This window comes from Phocoena phocoena, chromosome 4, assembly GCF_963924675.1.
Source record: "Phocoena phocoena chromosome 4, mPhoPho1.1, whole genome shotgun sequence".
Classification (NCBI taxonomy): domain Eukaryota; kingdom Metazoa; phylum Chordata; class Mammalia; order Artiodactyla; family Phocoenidae; genus Phocoena; species Phocoena phocoena.
In genome coordinates, this window is record NC_089222.1 from 52,292,552 (window position 1) to 52,312,835 (window position 20,284).

The window sequence follows — 20,284 nt, forward strand, 5'->3', positions numbered from 1 at the left end:
TGACCCTTGGAGCAACAGTAAATATATTACAGGAATAACGAGACTTGCAAGCTGTTTTCTTGGGGTGCTGATGTTGCAGGAAGAAGGAAAATGGTGACCTATCAAAGCACCCTAAACAGATATGTCTATAAAGGGAGAGGTGGTGAAGGAGGACAGTAAGAGTAGCATGATCCAGGGGATAGTGGGTGCCAGGGTTCAGATTTGGTCAGGCAGCTGCTGTAAAACAGTCTGGGTAAGTCGCCAGCTGGGTCTGTGAGCTGTGATCTAGAGAAGAACAGATGCCTGCAATGCTCCTATCCCACTCACTGCTGAAAAGCTGACTCAAAGATCGTCTCTTTGGTTGTCTTACAGAAACTGAGCTTGGGTCAGGCAGTGTTCTTTGTGCCATTGACTTTTAGTAGCTGCATTTGGTTTACTATAAGTGTTCTAGCTAATGACTAGGAACAGAGACTTTGACCCAAACAAACCCGATTCAAAACCAAATACTGTCCCTAACAAACATAGGCTTGTTTCCTTGTTAATTCTATGAAGCTCTTTTCCTCGTCTTTCAAAGGAGAGATAATGACATATCTCTCATAGGATTGTTGCAGTCATTAAATGTGATAATTAAAAAAAATTTTTTTTTAAATTAATTTTTGGCTGCATTGGGTACTCATTGCTGCACACTGGCTCCCTCTAGTTGTGGCGAGCAGGGGCTATTCGGTGTGGTGCGCGGAGTTGTCATTGTGGGGGCCCCTCCTGTTGCAGAGCACGGGGCTCTAGGTGCGTGGGTTTCAGTAGTTGTGGCACACGGGCTCAGTAGTTGTGACTCGTGGACTCTAAAGCACAGGCTCAGCAGCTGTGGCGCACAGGCTCGGTTGCTCTGCGGCATGTGGGATCCTCCCGGACCAGGGCTCGAACCCGTGTCCCCTGCATTGGCAGGCGGACTCTCAGCCACTGTGCCACCAGGGAAGTCTCTGTGATAACTTCTTGAAGTGCTTGGCATATACTAAGAGATCAGTAGTCATCACTGATGATATTTGTCATCACATTATTAATTTTTTATCACATTAACTTAATTGTTTACCGGAAATAAATTTTTCTATAGCATGTTTCCATTGTGATAGTTATTCAAAAGCAAACTTCAGACTAACAGAGTTTGATAATTTGTTGGATATCACAGTATTTTATTAAGTATGTGAGCACCTAATAAATGGTTGATCAGTTTTGTCTGCCCCTTGATAGCTCCTGGTAAAAAGACACAGCTCCTGGATTCATGCTCCGTAGTTGAGGGCCATGCTAGATCCGACTCCTGCACAGAAATGCTTCTGCTGCAGAAATTTCCTGCCAAATCATCAAAGTTTTAGAATAATTTCATCCAACAAAGTATATAAAAGAGGTACTCCCGGGGCTTCCCTGGTGGCACAATGGTTGAGAGTCCGCCTGCCGATGCAGGGAACACGGGTTCGTGCCCCGGTCCGGGAGGATCCCACATGCCGCGGAGCGGCTGGGACCGTGAGCCATGGCCGCTGAGCCTGCGCGTCCAGAGCCTGTGCTCCGCAACGGGAGAGGCCACAGCAGTGAGAGGCCCGCGTACCGCAAAAAAAAAAAAAAAAAAAAAGAGGTACTCCCGGTTTTGGAGGAGAGGCCAAGTACAGGTGGAAAGTGAGTAATTAGCAAACACAGCTGTTGAAAATGGTTAACAAATTAACCACATATTATTTTCCTTTAAGTTAGAGGAGAAAGATATTGTTTGGTTTAAATGGTGATTGAAATTCAGCATCTGTTTGGAGTGTTGCACAGTGGCCATCTCCAAAACCAAGGCTCTTGGCTTTCTCCGCTCGCCAGGCTAGACGTGGCTTTGCTGTCCATGTGAGGATGAGGTCCTCCCTCCAGGTCTGACAGCCCCAGGGCTCAGCCTCTGACCTCAGTCAGGAGGATCTGCCAGGGCTTTGGCCAGTGGCTCCTCCACTATGATTGCCGACTTAGAAGCCTACTGGCAGAGACTCATTCGTCCCCAAACCTCAGTGGTTTATCCCGGCACCTGTCCTCTTAGCCCCTTCAGCCTTGCTTCCCTGCCCCTTCCCCTCAGCCTGGTCAGCAACAAGAGCACTTTGGTTTCTGTGCATGATGATCTGCACTATGCCACGGACGGAACTGCTTAGCGGTGCTCGGAGCACATGCTCTAAAGGAATTTGGGGATATGCTAACGAGGAAGCCCATAACCAGAAGCTGAGAAGATTCAGAATCAAATTGCAATAAATCTGTGGAGACTCCTTAAAGAACAAGACACACAGGAAAAGCCTGATTGCTGGACAAACTGCTTTGCAGACGAGTGGTGCGGTTGCTGAATCTTTGAAAAGACAGCAGCACTGTCAGAGACACAACTGCAGCCCCCAACCGCATATTAGTCAGCCCAGACGACTGGCTGATGAATGATAGTGCCACATGGGCAATCTCTCTCAGCGGAGCTCCTGGAAGGACTCAGGTTTGAATGCTGATGTGGAAAGTAAATAAAATGTTCCAATTTGTTCTTTCGTCTTCAACCAACTGCCCCAGCCCATCTCTGAATTTGCACTTTCCCCTTCTTGCTCTGCCTATGTCAGCAGCCTTGCACAGAACAGAGTTGTTAAGTGACATACAATTCTATCACATTTTTATCTTAAAAGACCAAATTACTATATCAATGAATGTCATTCCTGTATGACAGTGAAGATGAGTATGATTTATAAGTTAAGATTTCAAGAGATAAAGGAACCCCCAAAGCTAAATCATTTTGAATAAGTTCATATGGATGGTTTAAAGATATCTACCTTAACTCCATTCATTGGACTCATTAAAGATTATGATGTACTGTGTTATATTTTAATATTTGAAGAAATTGTAGGGTAGCATTTCTTCTCATGAAAATTCATAGGATAATGATTAGATGCTGAAGTATTTCTCTCACTACTTGTAAAGTAACAGTTTTATTTCTATTTAGTCTCAAATCAGAGATCTAGAGGCGGATCAGAATAAAACAATATTTTATGTCATACCAGATTAAATTCTGATCTTTGCAGTGTGAAATTTAGACTTTGTAAATTAAGAGCCAGCAGCTTTGTCTTCTGAGTTGTAGACAGTGTTGCTTAAATGTTTCTCTAAACTGAGTCTCTGGTGAGAAGAAATAAGAATGTTCCAACTTAACAGTTGGCACGTTTTTTTAAAAGACTCCTTTTTCTAAAGATTCCTTTTTCTATTTCTCTTCAGGCTTAGTTCATAATGGGCCTTAGGATTCAATGCTAAGTAACACAAAATCATAGGCTCTGTAGGTGGTAAGGGTATGAACACACTGTATATTTCTCAGTAGGCTGTGACTTGCCCAAGGTCCCACAAGTGGGAGCTGAATTCATGGTCAAGGTTTTGTAGATTGAGGCTCTGCATTCTTTCTGGTTAGAGATGGAAAACTAAGGTACAGAGGAGGAGGATCCTATATGGCCAGATCACAAAGGTAGACTAAACCGAAAATTCCTTAGTGACTTCTTTGGCTCAGATTGAAAGAACTTTATTTTGAGAATTGAAGACAGACACACTGGGCTAGTTTATGGCCAGATTCCACTTTGATTGGAGGCCATCATAATTCCCCATTTGGCTTCACACCTGAACGCTCAGCCATATATAAAAATGGTGGTCAGTCGGGCTTTTTCAGGTTGCCCAAAGCTTGGGCTCCTGTCAAGAAAGAGATTAGGCTCTAAGGCCAGATCAAGTCCTGGTTCTACCACTTACTGGCTGTGTGACTTTAGGAAAACTGGTAAACTTCTCTGTTTAATAAATTATACCTTTTACCTTATGTGAGGGTTAGTGAGCTGCTGTATGTAAAGTGAATAGGAGAGTGTTGACCCATATTAAGAGCTCAGTAAACATGAACTCTTCTTGCATTTTGATGATCTGGCTTTCAAAAGACCCATTTATTCAGAGCTGGGAGGGGATTTTGAATCTTCTAGCTCAATATCTTTATTTTTACAGATGAAAAAACTGAGGCCTAGAGAAAGGATGTGGCTTCTGAGCTAATTTGTGACAGACCCAGTCTTTGAATCGCTAGTTCAGGGTGCTTTTTACTGTACTAGCCTCCCTGTAAATAAGTCTTTGTTCTTCTTATGGATAGAAGACAGAATCAGACCACTTCTCATATCCACTGCCACTATCTAGGTTCAAGGTTCAAGCCACGCAACCTTGGGTTCCAGCCATCGTTATTACTCTCTGGTATCATTGCAGTAACCTCCTAACTGGTCTTCCTGATTCCACTGTTGCCCCCTTCCATGTCTTCTCACCTCAGCAGCTTAGAGTGTTTTTTGTTTTTCTGTTTGACAAAACATTACCTCCTCTGCTCTCTCACTTCATCTCGTATTACTCGTGTCATTCTACTCCAGTCACCTTGCCCTCCTTGCAGATCCTTGTATGTACCAGGCACCCTCCAGTCTCAAGGTTTTGAGTTTGCTGTTTCCTTTACTTGGAATGCTTCTCACCAGATATTTGCATGGTTTGCATTTCTTTCAGATATTTGTTCAGTTATCACCTTGGTGAATCCTGCCCTGGGTATTCTATTGCAGTTGCAGTCATCTTGTACTTTCCATTTTCCTTTCCTGCTTTCTCCAGCCATGGCATTTATTACTTATATTCCATATTTCTTTAGGTAGTTTATTGCCTACTTTTCTCTAGCAGAATGCAAACATCATGAGGGCACTGCTTTTTCATTGCTGTATCTCCAGCATCTAGGACAGTGTCTGCCCCAGTCACTGAATGCAGGAATGAGCAGTGTGCTAACAGGACGTGTGGGATATTCAGAGGGGTGTGTTTTCTCAGGTATTTGTGTTACAGACTAAAACTAAGCAAAGTGTGATACTCTTATTTAAAGAGTCCTGTCATGGCATGGGACTTTCCAACACAAGAAAATTTACCCTTTTTTTTTGGACACAATCTGCTTATTTTTGTATTTGCACAGCTAAACCAACATGCATATATCTTTCTGGAATTAATTACTGGAAAGCCAATACTCTGTAAAGCCAAAGAAAAACAGGAGCCATTTTCCTAAAACTCTATAAAGAATACACAGTATTTTAGTTCTGGTGAATCAGGAAAAAAGCCCAGAATTTTCTCATTCTTTTTCTTTCCAAGTTCTTAGAGAAATCTCAAAGATAACAAAATATAGACAGGAGGTCAGCCCTCATGAATCAGGCTTCATCTTGACAGTCTTTTTATAGACCTGTAACAAAGTGGAGCCCTGAAAATTGTGTTAGGTAATGGCGATTCTGACAGACCCTTTAACTCTGTGGAACTAGGAGGTGCTGCTATAATTCTGCTTCAGATGAAAATTTCAAGTGTTTTCATTAGGTACAACAGCTGTTTCTATTACAGATAACAGATCTCAGAGGTGGTGATGCTGATATCAACTTCTAGTGGGCTCAGAACGCAATGTAGCTTGTACAGTTAGCTTTTTAAAAAATAATTATTTTTTTTCCTGCACACGCAAATGAACTCTGTAGCAGTAAAAGGAAATTACTTACTTGCTACCGGAATCATCTGAAAGTGATAGGATCATGCTTTGTAGAGTCACACTGACCAAATTAAAAGCCCTTGGGAAAAATTTGGCACCGCGTTCCTTCCCATTCACACCTTCTTAAAGACCTCTCAGGAGCCTCCATTTAGAAAGCTAAGGGCTTTTAATTTGGAAAGATTGGCTGCTCACCAGTAAGTCTTTCTAGATACCCAGTGGTTGGGTTGAGTGGCTCTGATGTGTTCCAGGCTCGGAGGCCTTGACTTGACTATTCTCCTGACTCCTGCTTGCTTGCAGGTATGTTTTCCAGCCCTGGGCCCTGATCCATGGCTCTACTGCTAAAGCTTATCTCCAAGATGGATGCTATCATTTCATTCTTTCCACAAATGCACATATCACTCACTCCTCCTTGCAGAATTGGAATCTGTTTCTCCAATCCCCTGATTCTGGGCTGGGCTGTGACTGCTTTGACCGATAGAATAGGGTGGCAGTTGCTATGCCAGTTCTGGGCCTAGCCTTTTAGAGGACTGGTAGTTTTTAAATACTTCCCTTTCTCTAGAGATACTTCCTCTTGGAACCCAGCTGTTGTGCTGTTTAAAGCCTAATTCACATGGAGAAGCCACATTTAGGCACTCCAGTCAGTGTCTCAGCTGACTCGTATCAGCTGTCACCACATGTGTGAGTCCAGTCCATTTTAGCCTTCAGGTGACTCCTCCAGCCCCAGGCACAGAAGCCACGAGATTGAACTGCATGAGAGACACTGAGCAAGAACCACCTGGCTAAGTCTAGTCAACACATAGAACTGTGAGAGATAACGTTGTCGTTCTAAACCACTATATTTGGAATGATTTTTAACACAGCAATAGATAACTGCAGTAAGGGCAAAGCGGGAAGCTGTGGGCTAAATGCTCCTATGAATGTGGGCGTCAGAACACTAGTGTAGAGTGAGGTGAAACTGGTGGTTGTCTACAAGATGCAGACAGGTGTAGACGAATGTCAATCACTCTTCCACCTGTTTGGCTAGTCCTTGGAATTTCATAATTGGACTATTCTGTTCTCTCTTGGATTTGCAACTATAAATATTTACTGTACAAATGCACATATTTCTGGGAGGGATAATGCTTTAAAGCAGGGTATAAGCGTACAGCAGACTTTTTGTGTAGGGTCAGATAGTAAATATTTTAGGCTTCGTGAGTTATATGGTCTTTGTGGCAGCTACTCAACTTGGCCAAGGTGACATAGATGATACTTAAGTGAATGGCATGGCTGTGTGCAGTAAACTCTATTTACAAACATAAGTGTTTGGTTGGTTTTGACCTGTGAACTGTAGTTTGCTACCCCCTGTGCTAAACAGTTATTTCTGTAGTCAGCAGAAATATTTAATTCTATCACTTGACTCTCATGAGCATTGGATTTTGTTTACCTCTGGCTCCAGTTCGTCTTGCCATTCCTTCTTAGTCTCCTCCTAAATTTGAAATGTGCTCCCCAAACCTCTCTTCTTCTTATACGCTCTTTCTCTGCCATGTCATCCACTCAAATGATTTCAGTTACCACCAATTTGCCAATGACTTAGAAAACTCTATCTCTATTCAATTTTCTATTCAGAACTCCAGACTCCTGTACTTCACCTTGGATATCTTGCCGGCACCCTAAGTTCAGTGCACTTTTGGCCTAGTTATTAGCCTATTGTCTCTTAATTCCAAACCCACCCTTCTGTAATTAGCTCCTTGATGCTGGGACTGGAACTCTGGAAACCCCATTTCTGTTTTGCCAGCTCTTTGTCTCCATCAATAGGGGTCGATAGAGGGACACTGTAAAACCCAAGGAGAAAGGAGGGACTTGCTGCTTCCTGGTTATTTGCTGCGGACTTCCTGTCTGCTTGGAGTTCCCATGAGCATCTATTCAGCAAAGTTTCTTTGCTCCAGAAACATACATTCTTTTCTGTAGTAGCAGTGGAATTTGGTTTTTCCAAAAGTTGCCAGATTACCCCCATTAAAACTGCCTTCTTTCACTCCCCATCAGCACTAGTGAGTTAGTGCCCATTCCTCAGAAGTCTAAGTCTCAGCCCTTCACGACCCCTCCTCCAAGTTCAGGGACACTAGCACCAGCTAAATAGCACCTCCTAGTAGGAGATCTGAGTTTTGGCTCAGCCAGGTCCCTGCTCCAAGTTTCTAAGTTTTAGTAATTGCAACCTCTTCTCTTTGATTCTCCAGCCCTAGGGGGTGGTAGCTGTTTCCTTTAATTGCTTCCTTGGTAATGAATTATTGTTTTCCTTTTCAGTTACCTATTTCATACACAGTTAACCATTCTGTATATTAAGTTCCCTTTCAAGTACCTGGTGTGGTTTCTGTGGACTCTGAAAGAGTTTATGTTCTCAGCCAAAAGCTGCTTCGTTGAAGTATTTCTTTCCTTTGCACCAGCGAACCTCTTCCTATTCCCTGCCTAGTGGCTCAAACCCAATGTCTGGGCATCATTCTAACCTTTTCTTTTTTCTAAACTCCCATATGCAATCAGTGAATAAGGCCTGTATATTTGCTTCCCGAATATTTCTTACATCTGTCTGCTTCTCTCCATCTCTGTGCCCACCACTGTACATCAAGTCACAGCCTTATAACTGACCTCCCCAAATTTCTGTAGCCCCGATCTGTTTTCCCACTACAGCCCTAGTGATGTCTCAAAAATATTTATCAGATAAATATTAATACTTCCCCAAACATAGTTTTTAGGACCAAATCCTTAAAAAATCCTTAATGTAATTTTTAAGACCTTCTGTGATTTGACTTCTTCTGCCTCTGCACTTCATTTTGAAATATGTTCCTCGTTCCTTTGTCAGTTTTTGAATTTGCCATGCTTTCTTAGCATTCTTGGTACAAACTTATTCCTCTGTGTAGAAATCTCCCTTTTCATCTGGATAACTACTACTATCCTTTAAATGTTTTATAAATATCACTTTCTCAGAGATGGATTCTCTGATCTCTCAGACCAGATTATATTCCTGTCTTTGTTCCCACAGATCATTGAAATCCACTTTTTAAATATAATAGTTAGTAAACTTATAAGTAAGTAGCTGTTTAATAACTGTCTTCTTTCCTAGATGGGTAGGCCCATATAGGCAGGGGCTGTGTTTGTCTTGTCTAGCACAATATCCTTAACATACAGTGTTCTTTCAGGCACAGTAGATATCCAACCAATATTTGCTGAGCTCTGTTGATTTCTGTTCTATGCATTTATCATAGGGCCTCTGAATTGATTACAGAAGACACACATTTCTGCAGATGCACTGGAATCCCTCATGGCTGACTTTACCTCTTAAACTGAAGGCTTCTTTGGTTTGCTCTTCTCACATCTCCTGACACCAGTTCTCCCTTTGTGGGTTCTTACCGTGATTGGAGGAAACTGAGTGGGGAGTAGATTGACCAGAATTTATCACCTTTAGCTGGACTGGAGACCCAACACTACTTACTCCTTCCTGCATTGCCAGAGGGGCCCGTGGTATCACACAAGTCTCCCGAGTAGCTGGGGCCAGGTGCATCTCAGTGCTTGTTTTGCATAACTCAGGTAACCAATGAAGGGATGTTCTACTTCTAACAACCCGTCTGTTACTCCTTCACCCCAAACATCAATGTGCTAGTTCATTTGTAGTTCTCTGAAATGTAGCCATTATTCCTCAAGTGACCATTATGGAAGAAAGGGTTGGGGAGCAAACTAAAATATTGATGAAAGGGCTTTAAAAATATCTATAATAACCAATAATAAAGGAGCAGATAACGAAAATACAATATGAAAATGAGCGTGATAAGAGACCCATAAAAGCATATGACCACAGGCAGAAAAGCAGCAGACCTTAGGAAACAGATTAAATAAATCCATATTTGATTTTGGCTACACTTCCAGGGAGAGAGCTGCATTTATTTTAAAAAGAACCAATAAAACAACCCCAGGAATTTCCTTTTCTTTTTATCTTTTAAACAGATTTGACCCAAGATGGACATTTTCTTTGAGAATAATATGTCTTTTTCCTTCAGCTGAAAGTTTTACCTTTTGAATTGTATTCCACACACGTTCTTTATCGTTTCTTCTTCCTTCAAGGGTGTCCATAGCATCTGCCATTAGTGACTGCAGCTGTGGCACCAAGATAAAAATTATCAGTGTGGAATTCACACAGAAATAACTTCTCTAAATACACAGATTAAAACCTAATTAAAAAATCATTTGTACGCTGATGATTTTATTACTCAACTTTCCGACAATGAACACTGCCACCTCATCTCTGCTTCAGTCATTACCAAGTATTATTGCAGATATAAAATACTGAAACAATGGAAAGATTCTTGAAAATTTGTAGAAAACATATAGATTTTAATGTAGTAAGTGTTGATGTTTTGTAAAAACAGATTTGGGTTGTAAAGAATGAAGGCGGTAGTTAATTCTCTCAGGGAATGGCATGTAGTACATGAACACATTTTAATATTTTCTCCTGAGGCTAATGTATCATAATTCTAGGCATCATGCAAAAGCTCACCAGAGGACCATACTAAAATTGTGTTGTTTTATTGCCTCTTAAAGGATCTAGCTCATTTATGTTCTTTTACTATGCTTTTCTTTTCTAAAATTTCAAAATAACCAGGATTACTTTTTTAGGTTCCATTTCAAAGGCAAGTTTAAAACATTCCACCCTTTGCCCCGAACTGCCATATTCCAATTTAAAATAATCCTATACACACACTTTATATGTGGCTGCAAAGTAATGAGGCCACATGAAGCCATGTGATATTCAAAGCTAAAAAAGAAAGTTCTCTAAAAATGAACATATTCCAGCTCAGTTCACCATGGCGTCAAACATTATGAACCCTTAGATAATCTTTCTGTTCTTTAGATACTGCAGAGCTTAAACAGGAGGGTAGAGAGTTGAGTCACTCAAAACTCTTCTACCGAGTAGTCAGTGTTTATATAGCATCATAAAAGGTGTTTCGAGGATTTGTATCTAGGTTAACCTATGCTTGGAAGCTGGAAAGTAAAATCTGTTACTTAAGGTGATGAACCCTTGCAAGATACATGATTTTTAAATATTTGGCTTGCACATATACATTCCTATACATTTACTTTTTTTCTAGTAGGTATATAAATTATGAAAATATCCCATGAAATCCTGTTTTCTAAGGTTTCGGGTAGTGGAATGTTGCACTAACACATTAGTTAGTGATGTTAATAATGCTAGTATTGTGCTCTTTGTGTATATTTAGAAATATAAGTATTTCCAGGAAAAAGAAGGCTGCAGATGTGTGGTTAAGAAGACCTAAGTGCAGAAAACTCCCTTGTATTTTTCATTTAAATCTTGAATGTGCTTTTCAGGAAGACAGGATCAACATTGTGCCAGCTTCTTAAATTAACATTTTCTTCGCTTTCTTTTATCTCAGAGGAGCATTAATCATCTAAAATTGACTATAATATGCACTTTGAAAGCTCCACACTTACTGCACTCCTGAATGCCTTACGAACGGTAGGATAAACACTTAGCCTTTTAGAAGGTGTTCTGTGCACATAACCGTACAGGTTTAGAAAGTATTATTGCCAGTTTTGACTTAGTAAATTCTTGACTAATAGACTTTTTTTCTCATAGTTTTAATGTTTAGTATGTGGAGTTTTGTTATTTTATTATATAAAATATTTTATTTATTATATAAAGCTACTCGGCTTTATATGCTTACTTTGAATATTAGTATTTATTTAATATACTTTTACAGGTTCAGATGAACATTATAAACGTTGGCGGTTCATTTCTTGATTAATTTGTAACAACTTTAAAAGTTCAAAGAGGGAGGGTTCCTTCAGTTATCTGAAAATTACAGGTGATAAGTTTGGGTTGTTCTCTTCCTTGCTATGTGAATTCAATTCAGGTCTGTAATTAGTTTTCGCTACATTCAATTAGAGCCTCAAAGAGCCCTTCCCAGCAACACATTAGGAGCTTTATATGGAGTGAATTTTACCTTTCCTTGAATGGCCATCACACTGATTAATAATTGTTTTTCAAACGAGGTGCTATTGTTTCTAATATAAATTATGGTTATAATATAAACACCTGTTTGGAGATTTGTTCTATAAGATATTTCTTGAACTAGTTTTTGACAGGCTCTGTGTTTTCTGAGCTAACTGGTCAATTCAGTTAAAAAAAAAACACCCCACCATTTGACTACATTTTCCCCTCAAGACACACCTCTCTTAACTAAATGTACATATGTGTGCGAGTGTTGGCACTGCCAGCATATATGTGACATTAGAAGTAAATAAGAAAATGCTATGGATGATTTTGTAGGGTCAGTTTTCTATCCAGCAATTACTGTTTTTTCCTCTTACTTTTCCATCGAAGAGCATCCTGTATTAACATATCTTGGAGTTAAGAAACAATGTATTAAAATTTCACTTTACTTGAAACAAAAAAGCCTGACTCAAAATATGAATAATCAGCCCTCTTCCATATTTTCATACATCACAAAGGTCTTGCTATTAAAAAAAAAAAGGAAGCTAGTTAGGGTGGGCAAATAAAACACACACACACACACACACACACACACACACACACACACACACACACTTCTACATTTTCCAGTTTCTTCATTAGAATGCTTCATGAGGGTTGGGGAGTTTGCCCTCGGACTGCATTTATTGTCACATTCTTTTTCAGACCATATCACTCTTTTATTGGCTCAGGGCTTGTGAAAGCCTTAAACAAAGAAAAACAAATGCGTACCAATTCCGCCTCCTGTTGACTGACGTCCTGTAGATAGGGAATGGTTGCTAGCTCGGCCATTGCTTGATTGATCACCTGGGACTGCTCCTTTACTCTCTGCAGCCGGCTGAGGAGGCTGGCATATTGCAACTTCTCCATCACACCTGAGCACGCACGAAGACTCCCCTAGTCTCCCAGTAGAAGGAAATGTTTTAGAACAAAACCACAGAAATAACCTCTCCCCGGGGATTGAAGTCAGGTCAGCTAAATAATAACATATTTAGCTCCCCTGAAGTAATGGTATCTAGTGCAAATAAATGTTTTTTTCTATTATTTTAGAGAATTGTCTGTACCCTTCCTTCAAACAGATGAATGTGTTGATATATAAAAGGGGACGCTTGGCAGGACTGTTGAGAAGGATTTGCAGGTGGCCCTGCCTAAGGAATCTGGGATGAGGGGAAAAGAAGGACTGAAATTGAACCTGAGCTCCACTCTCCCAGTGGGGATCCCACAGAGCTGTGTCCATTGAGCGGGGGTGATTTTATCTATGTCACCAAGGCATCATAAGAGTTAAGAGTTGCCCACTGTCCTGTTTATACAAAGGAAGATTTCTTATGCAAGTTGAATCCTGAAAAATGTTATGCAAGTGGATTTCTGTCTAGCCCAGTGGCTTACATTAAACCTCCAGCTCTGCTTTTATCTTTAGCTCTCATTGGATGGCCATGGACTCTGGCTCCTCTCCTTGTGGCATTTTAGTGATTTATTCTGGGTCCTAGGACCATTCCAGCAACTGACATGATCCATCTTGAAATAGACCGTTGTGCACTTGTAAGGAACACCAACCTCCATGAATCTACTGGTATTTTGGGCTTTCTTAAAATGGGGCACACTTATAATTAAGGTGGCCTACCTCTGTGTTTGCTACTGCCAGCCATAGAGAGGACATGTTACCTTCTCTAAAAAGTTTAATACAAATTGTACTGCTTGATAGGTGACACAAAGTTTATCGTAAAATTCTCACATTTCTGTTTAGGAAAAAGTACTCTGACATAAGGGGGCATCTGAGGGTTCCTGTCATGTTTGGAGGGTGATGAGAAATGGTAAATCACAGGAGGATTTAGTTTGGTGATGACATTCTGAATCTCGGTGCTTAGAAGTGGAAGCCTGGATGAGCGGCATCCCTTTATGCGGTCGGGGAGTGGAGGTTTCCTCTTTGACCACCTGCACCTGAATTACTAGGCTTGTTGGTTAACTAGGAAGAGTCCTGGACCTTACTCAGTGAATCACAATCTCTTGATATGTGGCCCTAGAAATACGAATTTTAGCTATACAAAAATTCAGATATTCAGATACCTCAAACAGAAGTTGGAGAATAAACTACTACCTTAAAGCTTAGTATCTGCACAAGGACTATTTTAGTTTGTGCATACTTATAAAACAGATTTTCTCCCAGAAATTAGAGAAGGCAGACGTGACTTTTCCTTCTTAAAATATTCTCTTCTAAGGAGAAAAATTATTAGAAACTAGCGTTACTAAAGAGCATCGAAATTTTAACTTGAATTTAGAAGGCAGTCCTTTCTGAAATGTCATACACATATCTTGACTGACACCAACCTCTAGAATTTGGCGCTTTCCTAGAATCTTGGTAATAAAGAAAGGTTGAGCACTGTTGCATTGTATTTGCTGTATTTCTTCCTAACATCTCTTTCTGCCATTTGACTAATGTCTCCTTATCCCTGCTAATTTGTTCTTTCCAATCAATCACTTATCTGAAAACCTATAAACCTATAGGAGCAATGACTGCAAATTGTGGATTTGAGATCCCTTCTCTGAATTGAAGAAATACCCAGCCTACCCACAGAGCTTAAACATGTAGCTAAACAATGGATACTGTCAAATAGAGGAAAGCAAGTTGCAGGAGAAACAGTTTTCTTTCCCAAGAAAAATTACTTTCTTTGTTCTTCTTTAAAATAAACAGTGGGGCTGGTTGTAGGAAAGTGGTGTAGTGACTCAACTCCAAAGTGCAGAAACAACTGCAGCCTGCATGGAAACATAATCTATCAGTGTAATTTTCCAAAACATCAGGACAATAAAAATAGTGGAAGGCAGTGGTGCTTTGTTAGCTGGATGGTTGGATGCATAGCAAAACAGGAAGTGCTCCTTATGGATAGGACACTAGGGAAAGGATACAGTTGACTGCTAATGGTCCTCCTCCTACCCCCCCACCCCACCCCAAGCCAAATGCCGTTTTGGTCATCAGGAAACTACAGATTAATATTTTACCTATACAAGGTTGGGGCTTTTGAGAGATAAAGTGAAAAAGAAATAAAAATTAATAAATGCCAGCAGGAATGCTTTAATGCTGTTGCTTTAAGAAAATCAAGGAAATAATGAAAAATGAAGGAATTAGCTCACATTTAATGCTAGCAAGGGCTAAATCTAAAAGGAAGTAGCCCTCTCAGTGAGACTTCAGAAGTGATCAAAGAGCTCCTTAGCTGCTGGAGAGAGTGTAATGAAGTGGCCACACAGGAACAATGAAGGTTAGGTAAATAGCAAGTTCAGATGAAAGCTTCAGCCAGACAATTGTCTAGATTTAATAGCAGGTATGGATGAATGTTTGGAAAGTAAGTGGCACAGCATAATATTGCTGAAAAGCAGAGCCCAAGTATTAGGAGTGTATTTCCATTTGCCATAACATATAGAAACATTAATTGCAAAGAAAAGGGGTAGGAAACACATATTATTGTTCATTTCCAATGTGCATATATAAACAATTTTTGTGCTTCACTTGGAGGAAATTACAAGTCAAATTAACAAGGTATTCAAAACCTGGTTAGTTAGGGCATTTTTTGGCAAGTCAGCCTGTGAAGGAAGCTTCATGCCTGGCAAGAGATTTTATTATTTTAACTCTTTAACACCCCAGGAAGCACAGTACATAAGGTGCAAACTGACGGCAGCCTGTAAAGTTAATACATGGAAAAGCACAGCAGCATTCAGTAGCACGTGAAATAATTAGTACAAAGAACCATAGGAGAAAAAATACCATTAGAGCAGAGCTACTGGTTGAATGGGGTTGATGTTCAGTGAGATTAAAAGACACCAGATAGGAAGGTGGGAGAATATTGTAGACAATAACTCTGAAAATGCCAGAATCATTCTTGTCACACAGCCATGTGCTGTGTGCCTAACAAAGGAATCGATAAAGGTAAGGAAACTGGTGTCACAGTGTAAGGAGAATTATTTTCTGAGAGAAGCATTATACCAGGAATGTCTTTGTCTCCTTCACCAACTCTTTCTACCACCTCATAGCAAGAGGTGAAAATTCATGTTCCCTGACAAGCCCTACTGTGGGCAGTAGATCTACTCCGTGGCTAGAGATGACACCTCTGATTCTGCCTTTGTGAGGAGATCTGAGTGCATCAGTGATCTAAGGAAAAGAATTCAAGATCCACAGGACACTTGGACAGTCTTCATTTTAGAAGAGTATGTAATTTCAAAGTATACAGCATTTATAAAGAAAAAGAAGGGTCTATAAAACAGTCCTTTTGTCATAGCAAATGAAAACCAATACAATTAATTAAAACTCTAAAAATTCTTAATACTTTACAAAGTGCTTCAATGTGGATTATATACTTTTGGTCTCATAACTCTGGGAGGTGAGCATGGCAGATAACAGCTTATTTTATAAATGAGAAAAAAACAGCCCAGAGGTTAAGTGATATCCTAGGGTTACACAGCCAGAGCACAGCCTTGGACGAAAGTCTTCGTCCATAGGTGTCACAAGCTAGGGTCACAGCTAATAAGGACAATGCAATGCTTAAATACTCAAGTGGATGGCATTTGACATCTGACAAAAAACAAACAAAAAAAACACCTCAGGGGATCCTAAAAACACTGTTGAGGGAGTCTTGGGTCACAATTAATTGTACCATGTAGGAATAATTTCTGCTCACCAACTCATTTCTTGCTTCATTAGCTGGGTTACCTTTGCAGCCAATTTTATTCAGTCCTGCTTTATGAAGCTGTGGTTGGGCATATAATGAGAAACCTACAGGCCAATATTTGGATATTCTTGTGGTCCCTGGGTACCTGTGGGCTCACTTGCTTCAATTTCATTCAAGCTCTTTGGGACAGTCTTCCAAAAACTATTTCCCATAGACGCTAACATAAGAGAGTTGATGAAATCCCTCACAGTTCATTCTAAAGAAGACTGAGTCATTCATTAGATGCTAAGAATCGTATTCATTATGGTTTTCAAGTCTGCGTTATGGGCACATAGAGATTCATGCATATACACATTTCTAAGTGGCCAGAATGCCCTTTGAAACGTGAGAAGAAAATGTGTTAGAAGCATTTAAAAAGTGCATGATGCCTAGATTGGCCTAACCTGCATTCACAGCACACTGGGAGATGTGAGCTGGCAACAGATGATGATGAGGCGGGTATCTGACAAGTAGCAAGCTACGGCGGGCATCGCCCCAAAGAGCCGGGGCACAGACAGATTACCTCCCCAACATCCAGCATGCTGGCACTGCAAGGCTCACCATGTGCAGATGAGGTGAAGTAATACTATATGGTGATGGTTCTTGCTAGCAAGGCTTCCACTGCTTGCAAGAGCCTGATGATGACAGTGATGAGGTGTGTGTGTGTGTGTGTGTGTGTCTCTAATTAGGATGGGGTGGTTGGTGAGGGTGTGTGTGTGTGTGTCTGGAAGAGGTTGTGAATTGGAGAACAGGACCCAAAATTTGCAATAGATCCAATGAGATCACTATAAACTGAATGGTTGTGTCCACCCAAAATTCCTATGTTGAAGCCCTAGTGACCAATGTGATGTATTTGGAGATGGGGCCTTTGGGAGGTAATTATGGTTAGATGAGGTCATGAGAGTAGGGCCTGATCTTGGGATTAGTGCTCTTACAAGAATTGACAACAGAGGGCTTGCTCTCTGCCATGTTAGGACACAGAGAGAAAGTAGCCAACTGCAAGCCAGGAAGAGGGTCTTTAATCGACTGCAAACCAGGAAGAAGGTGTTTGGCAGAACCTGACCATGTTGGCACCCTGACCTCAGACGTCTAGCCTCTAGAATTGTGAGAAAATAAATTTCTATTGGTTAAGTCATCCAGTCTATGCTATTTTGTTATGACAGCGCAAGATGACTAAGATAGAGATGGATTTCTTAGTAGTAGTAGTAGTATAGGGGAGATAGTTGAGTGGAACACAGTTGTGAGGAAGGGGAAGGAAGCTATGTGGTAGGAAAATCAATAAAAATGTGCTTTTGGATTTGTAATGCATAGAATTACAAATCGTGCAAATAAATTCGGGGTTTATAGCTTTTATAAAATGCTGAATAATGTTACTGAGCAGGTAAATTGCTGAACAGATGTTAAGTAGCTGTGATAACCCCCTTGGTTCCCCTTGTAAGGTCAGAACATCAAATCAACGATGTAATACTAAAACCACAGAAAAAGAATTCTTAAAAATTTCCAGCTTAAAGGCCTTTTGAAAAATATTTTAAAAGGGGAAATCTGCAGCCTTTAGAGCCCATTAACGAGGAGTTCCCTTTATGTATCTTTTTTTTTTTTTTTTTTCGGTACGCGGGCCTCTCACTGTTGCGGCCTCTCCTGTTGCAGAGCACAGACTCTGGATGCGCAGGCTCAGCGGCCATGGCTCACAGGCCCAGCGGCTCCGCAGCATGTGGGATCTTCCCGGACCGGGGCACGAACCCGTGTCCCCTGCATTGGCAGGTGGACTCTCAACCACTGTGCCGCCAGGGAAGCCCTCTTTATGTACTTTCAATACAATAGCTTAAATTTTGTAAAATAGCACAGCATAAATCAGGTCTTATTTTGGGCTTTTTTTAAGACTGAAAGTAGAAAGGGCACATTTTCCCTGGGTCACAGAAAGGGATTAGATAATTTACCTTAAGGGTATATAAAGATCAATTGCCAGGTGGAGGGCGGAGTCAAGATGGCAGACTAGGATTCGTGTCTACATACAATTAGGACACCTACCAGGCACTGGTGGGGGACCACAGACAGCTAAGGGGACGGGATGAAACTCCAGTGACTGGCTTGCAGGATCTGGGTTCCCAAGCTGGAGGTCAGGGCCGAGCTCCTGTGGTGGGAGCTCTGAGTCCAAATTGCTGGACTAACAGAGAACCTCAGACGCCAGGGAATACCAATTGGAGTGAGGCCTCCCAGAGGTCCTCATCTCAGCACCAAGACCCGGCTCTATCCAACTGCCTGCAAACTCCAGTGCTGGACCCCTCAGGCCAAACAACCAGTAAGATAGGAATACAGCCCCACCCATTAAAAAAAAAAAAAAAAAAAAAGAAACGACAAAAAATATGTCACAGATGAAGGAGCAAGGTAAAAACCTACAAGATCAATAAATGAAGATGTAATAGGCAACCTACCTGAAAAAGAATTCAGAGTAACGATAGTAAAGATGATCCAAAATCTCAGAAACACAATGGAGAAAATGCAAGAAACATTGTAACAAGGATCTAGAAGAATGATAGAGCAAACCAACAGTGATGAACAACACAAAAACTGAAATTAAAGATACTCTAGAAGGAATCAATACCAGAATAACTAAGGCAGAAGAACGGATAAGTGACGTGGAAGATAAAATGGTGGAAATAACTGTCAGGGAGCAGAATAAAGAAAAAAGAATGAAAAGAATTGAGGACAGTCTCAGAGACCTCTGGGACAGCATTGAACACACCAACATTTGAATTATAGGGGTCTCAGAAGAAGAAGAGAAAGAGAAAGCATCTGAGAAAATATTTGAAGAGATTATAGTTGAAAACTTCCCTAACATGGGAAAGGAAATAGTCAAGTCCCGGAAGCACAGAGAGTCCCATACAGGATAAACCCAAAGAGAAACATGCTGAGACACATATTAATCAAACTCTCAAAAATTAAATACAAAAAAGAGATATTAAAAGCAGCAAGGGAAAAGCAACAAATAACATACAAGGGAATCCCCATAAGGTTAACAGAAACTCTGCAAGCCAGAAGGGAGTGGCAGGACGTATTTAAAGTGATGAAAGGGAAAACCCTACAACCAAGATTACTCTACCCAGCAAGGATCTCATTCAGATTCAATGGAGAAATTAAAACCTTTACAGACAAGCAAAAGCTAAGAGAATTCATCCCCACCAAACCAGCTTTACAACAAATGGTAAAGGAACTTCTTTAGGCAGGAAACACAAGAGAAGAAAACGACCTACAAAAATAAACCCCAAACAATTAAGAAAATGGTAATAGGAACATACGTATCAATAGTTACCTTAAATGTAAATGGATTAAATGCTCCAACCAAAAGGCATAGACTGGCTGAATGGATACAGAAACAAGACCCGTACATATGCTGTCTACAAGAGACCCACTTCAGACCTAGGGACACATACAGATTGAAAGTAAGGGGATGGAACAAGATATTCCATGCACAGGGAAATCAAAAGAAAGCTGGAATAGCAATTCTCATATCAGGCAAAATAGACTTTAAAATAAAGACTATTACAAGAGACAAGAAGGACACTACATAATGATCAAGGGATCGATCCAAGAAGAAGATATAACAATTGTAAATATTTATGCACCCAACATATGAGCGCCTCAATACATAAGGCAAATACTAACAGCCATAAAAGGGGAAATCAACAGTAACACATTCATAGTAGGGGACTTTAACACCCCACTTTCACCAATGGACAGGTCATCCAAAATGAAAATAAATAAGGAAGCACAAGCTTTAATTTATACACTAAACAAGATGGACTTAATTGATATATATAGGACATTCCATCCAAAAACAACAGAATACACTTTCAACTGCTCATGGAACATTCTCCAGGATAGACCATATCTTGGGTCACAAATCAAGCCTTGGTAAATTTAAGAAAATTGAAATCATATCAAGTATTTTTTCCAACCACACTATGAGACTAGATATCAATTACAGGAAAAACTGTAAAAAATACAAACACATGGAGGCTAAATAATGCGCTACTAAATAACCAGGAGATCACTGAAGAAATC

At 40.5% G+C, this 20,284-nt stretch overlaps 1 protein-coding gene across 1 annotated transcript in view; it reads right to left on the bottom strand.

Annotated features, from left to right (window-relative positions):
* SPATA16 (spermatogenesis associated 16) overlaps positions 1-20,284 on the bottom strand; it is a 225,920-nt gene that overhangs the window by 22,680 nt on the left and 182,956 nt on the right. Inside the window, exons 8-9 of the mRNA XM_065875819.1 lie at positions 12,261-12,425; positions 9,551-9,634 (exon numbers count right to left, since the gene is read on the bottom strand). Of these exons, the coding sequence (XP_065731891.1) occupies positions 9,551-9,634; positions 12,261-12,425 (249 nt within the window). The remainder of the gene's footprint in view (positions 1-9,550; positions 9,635-12,260; positions 12,426-20,284) is intronic.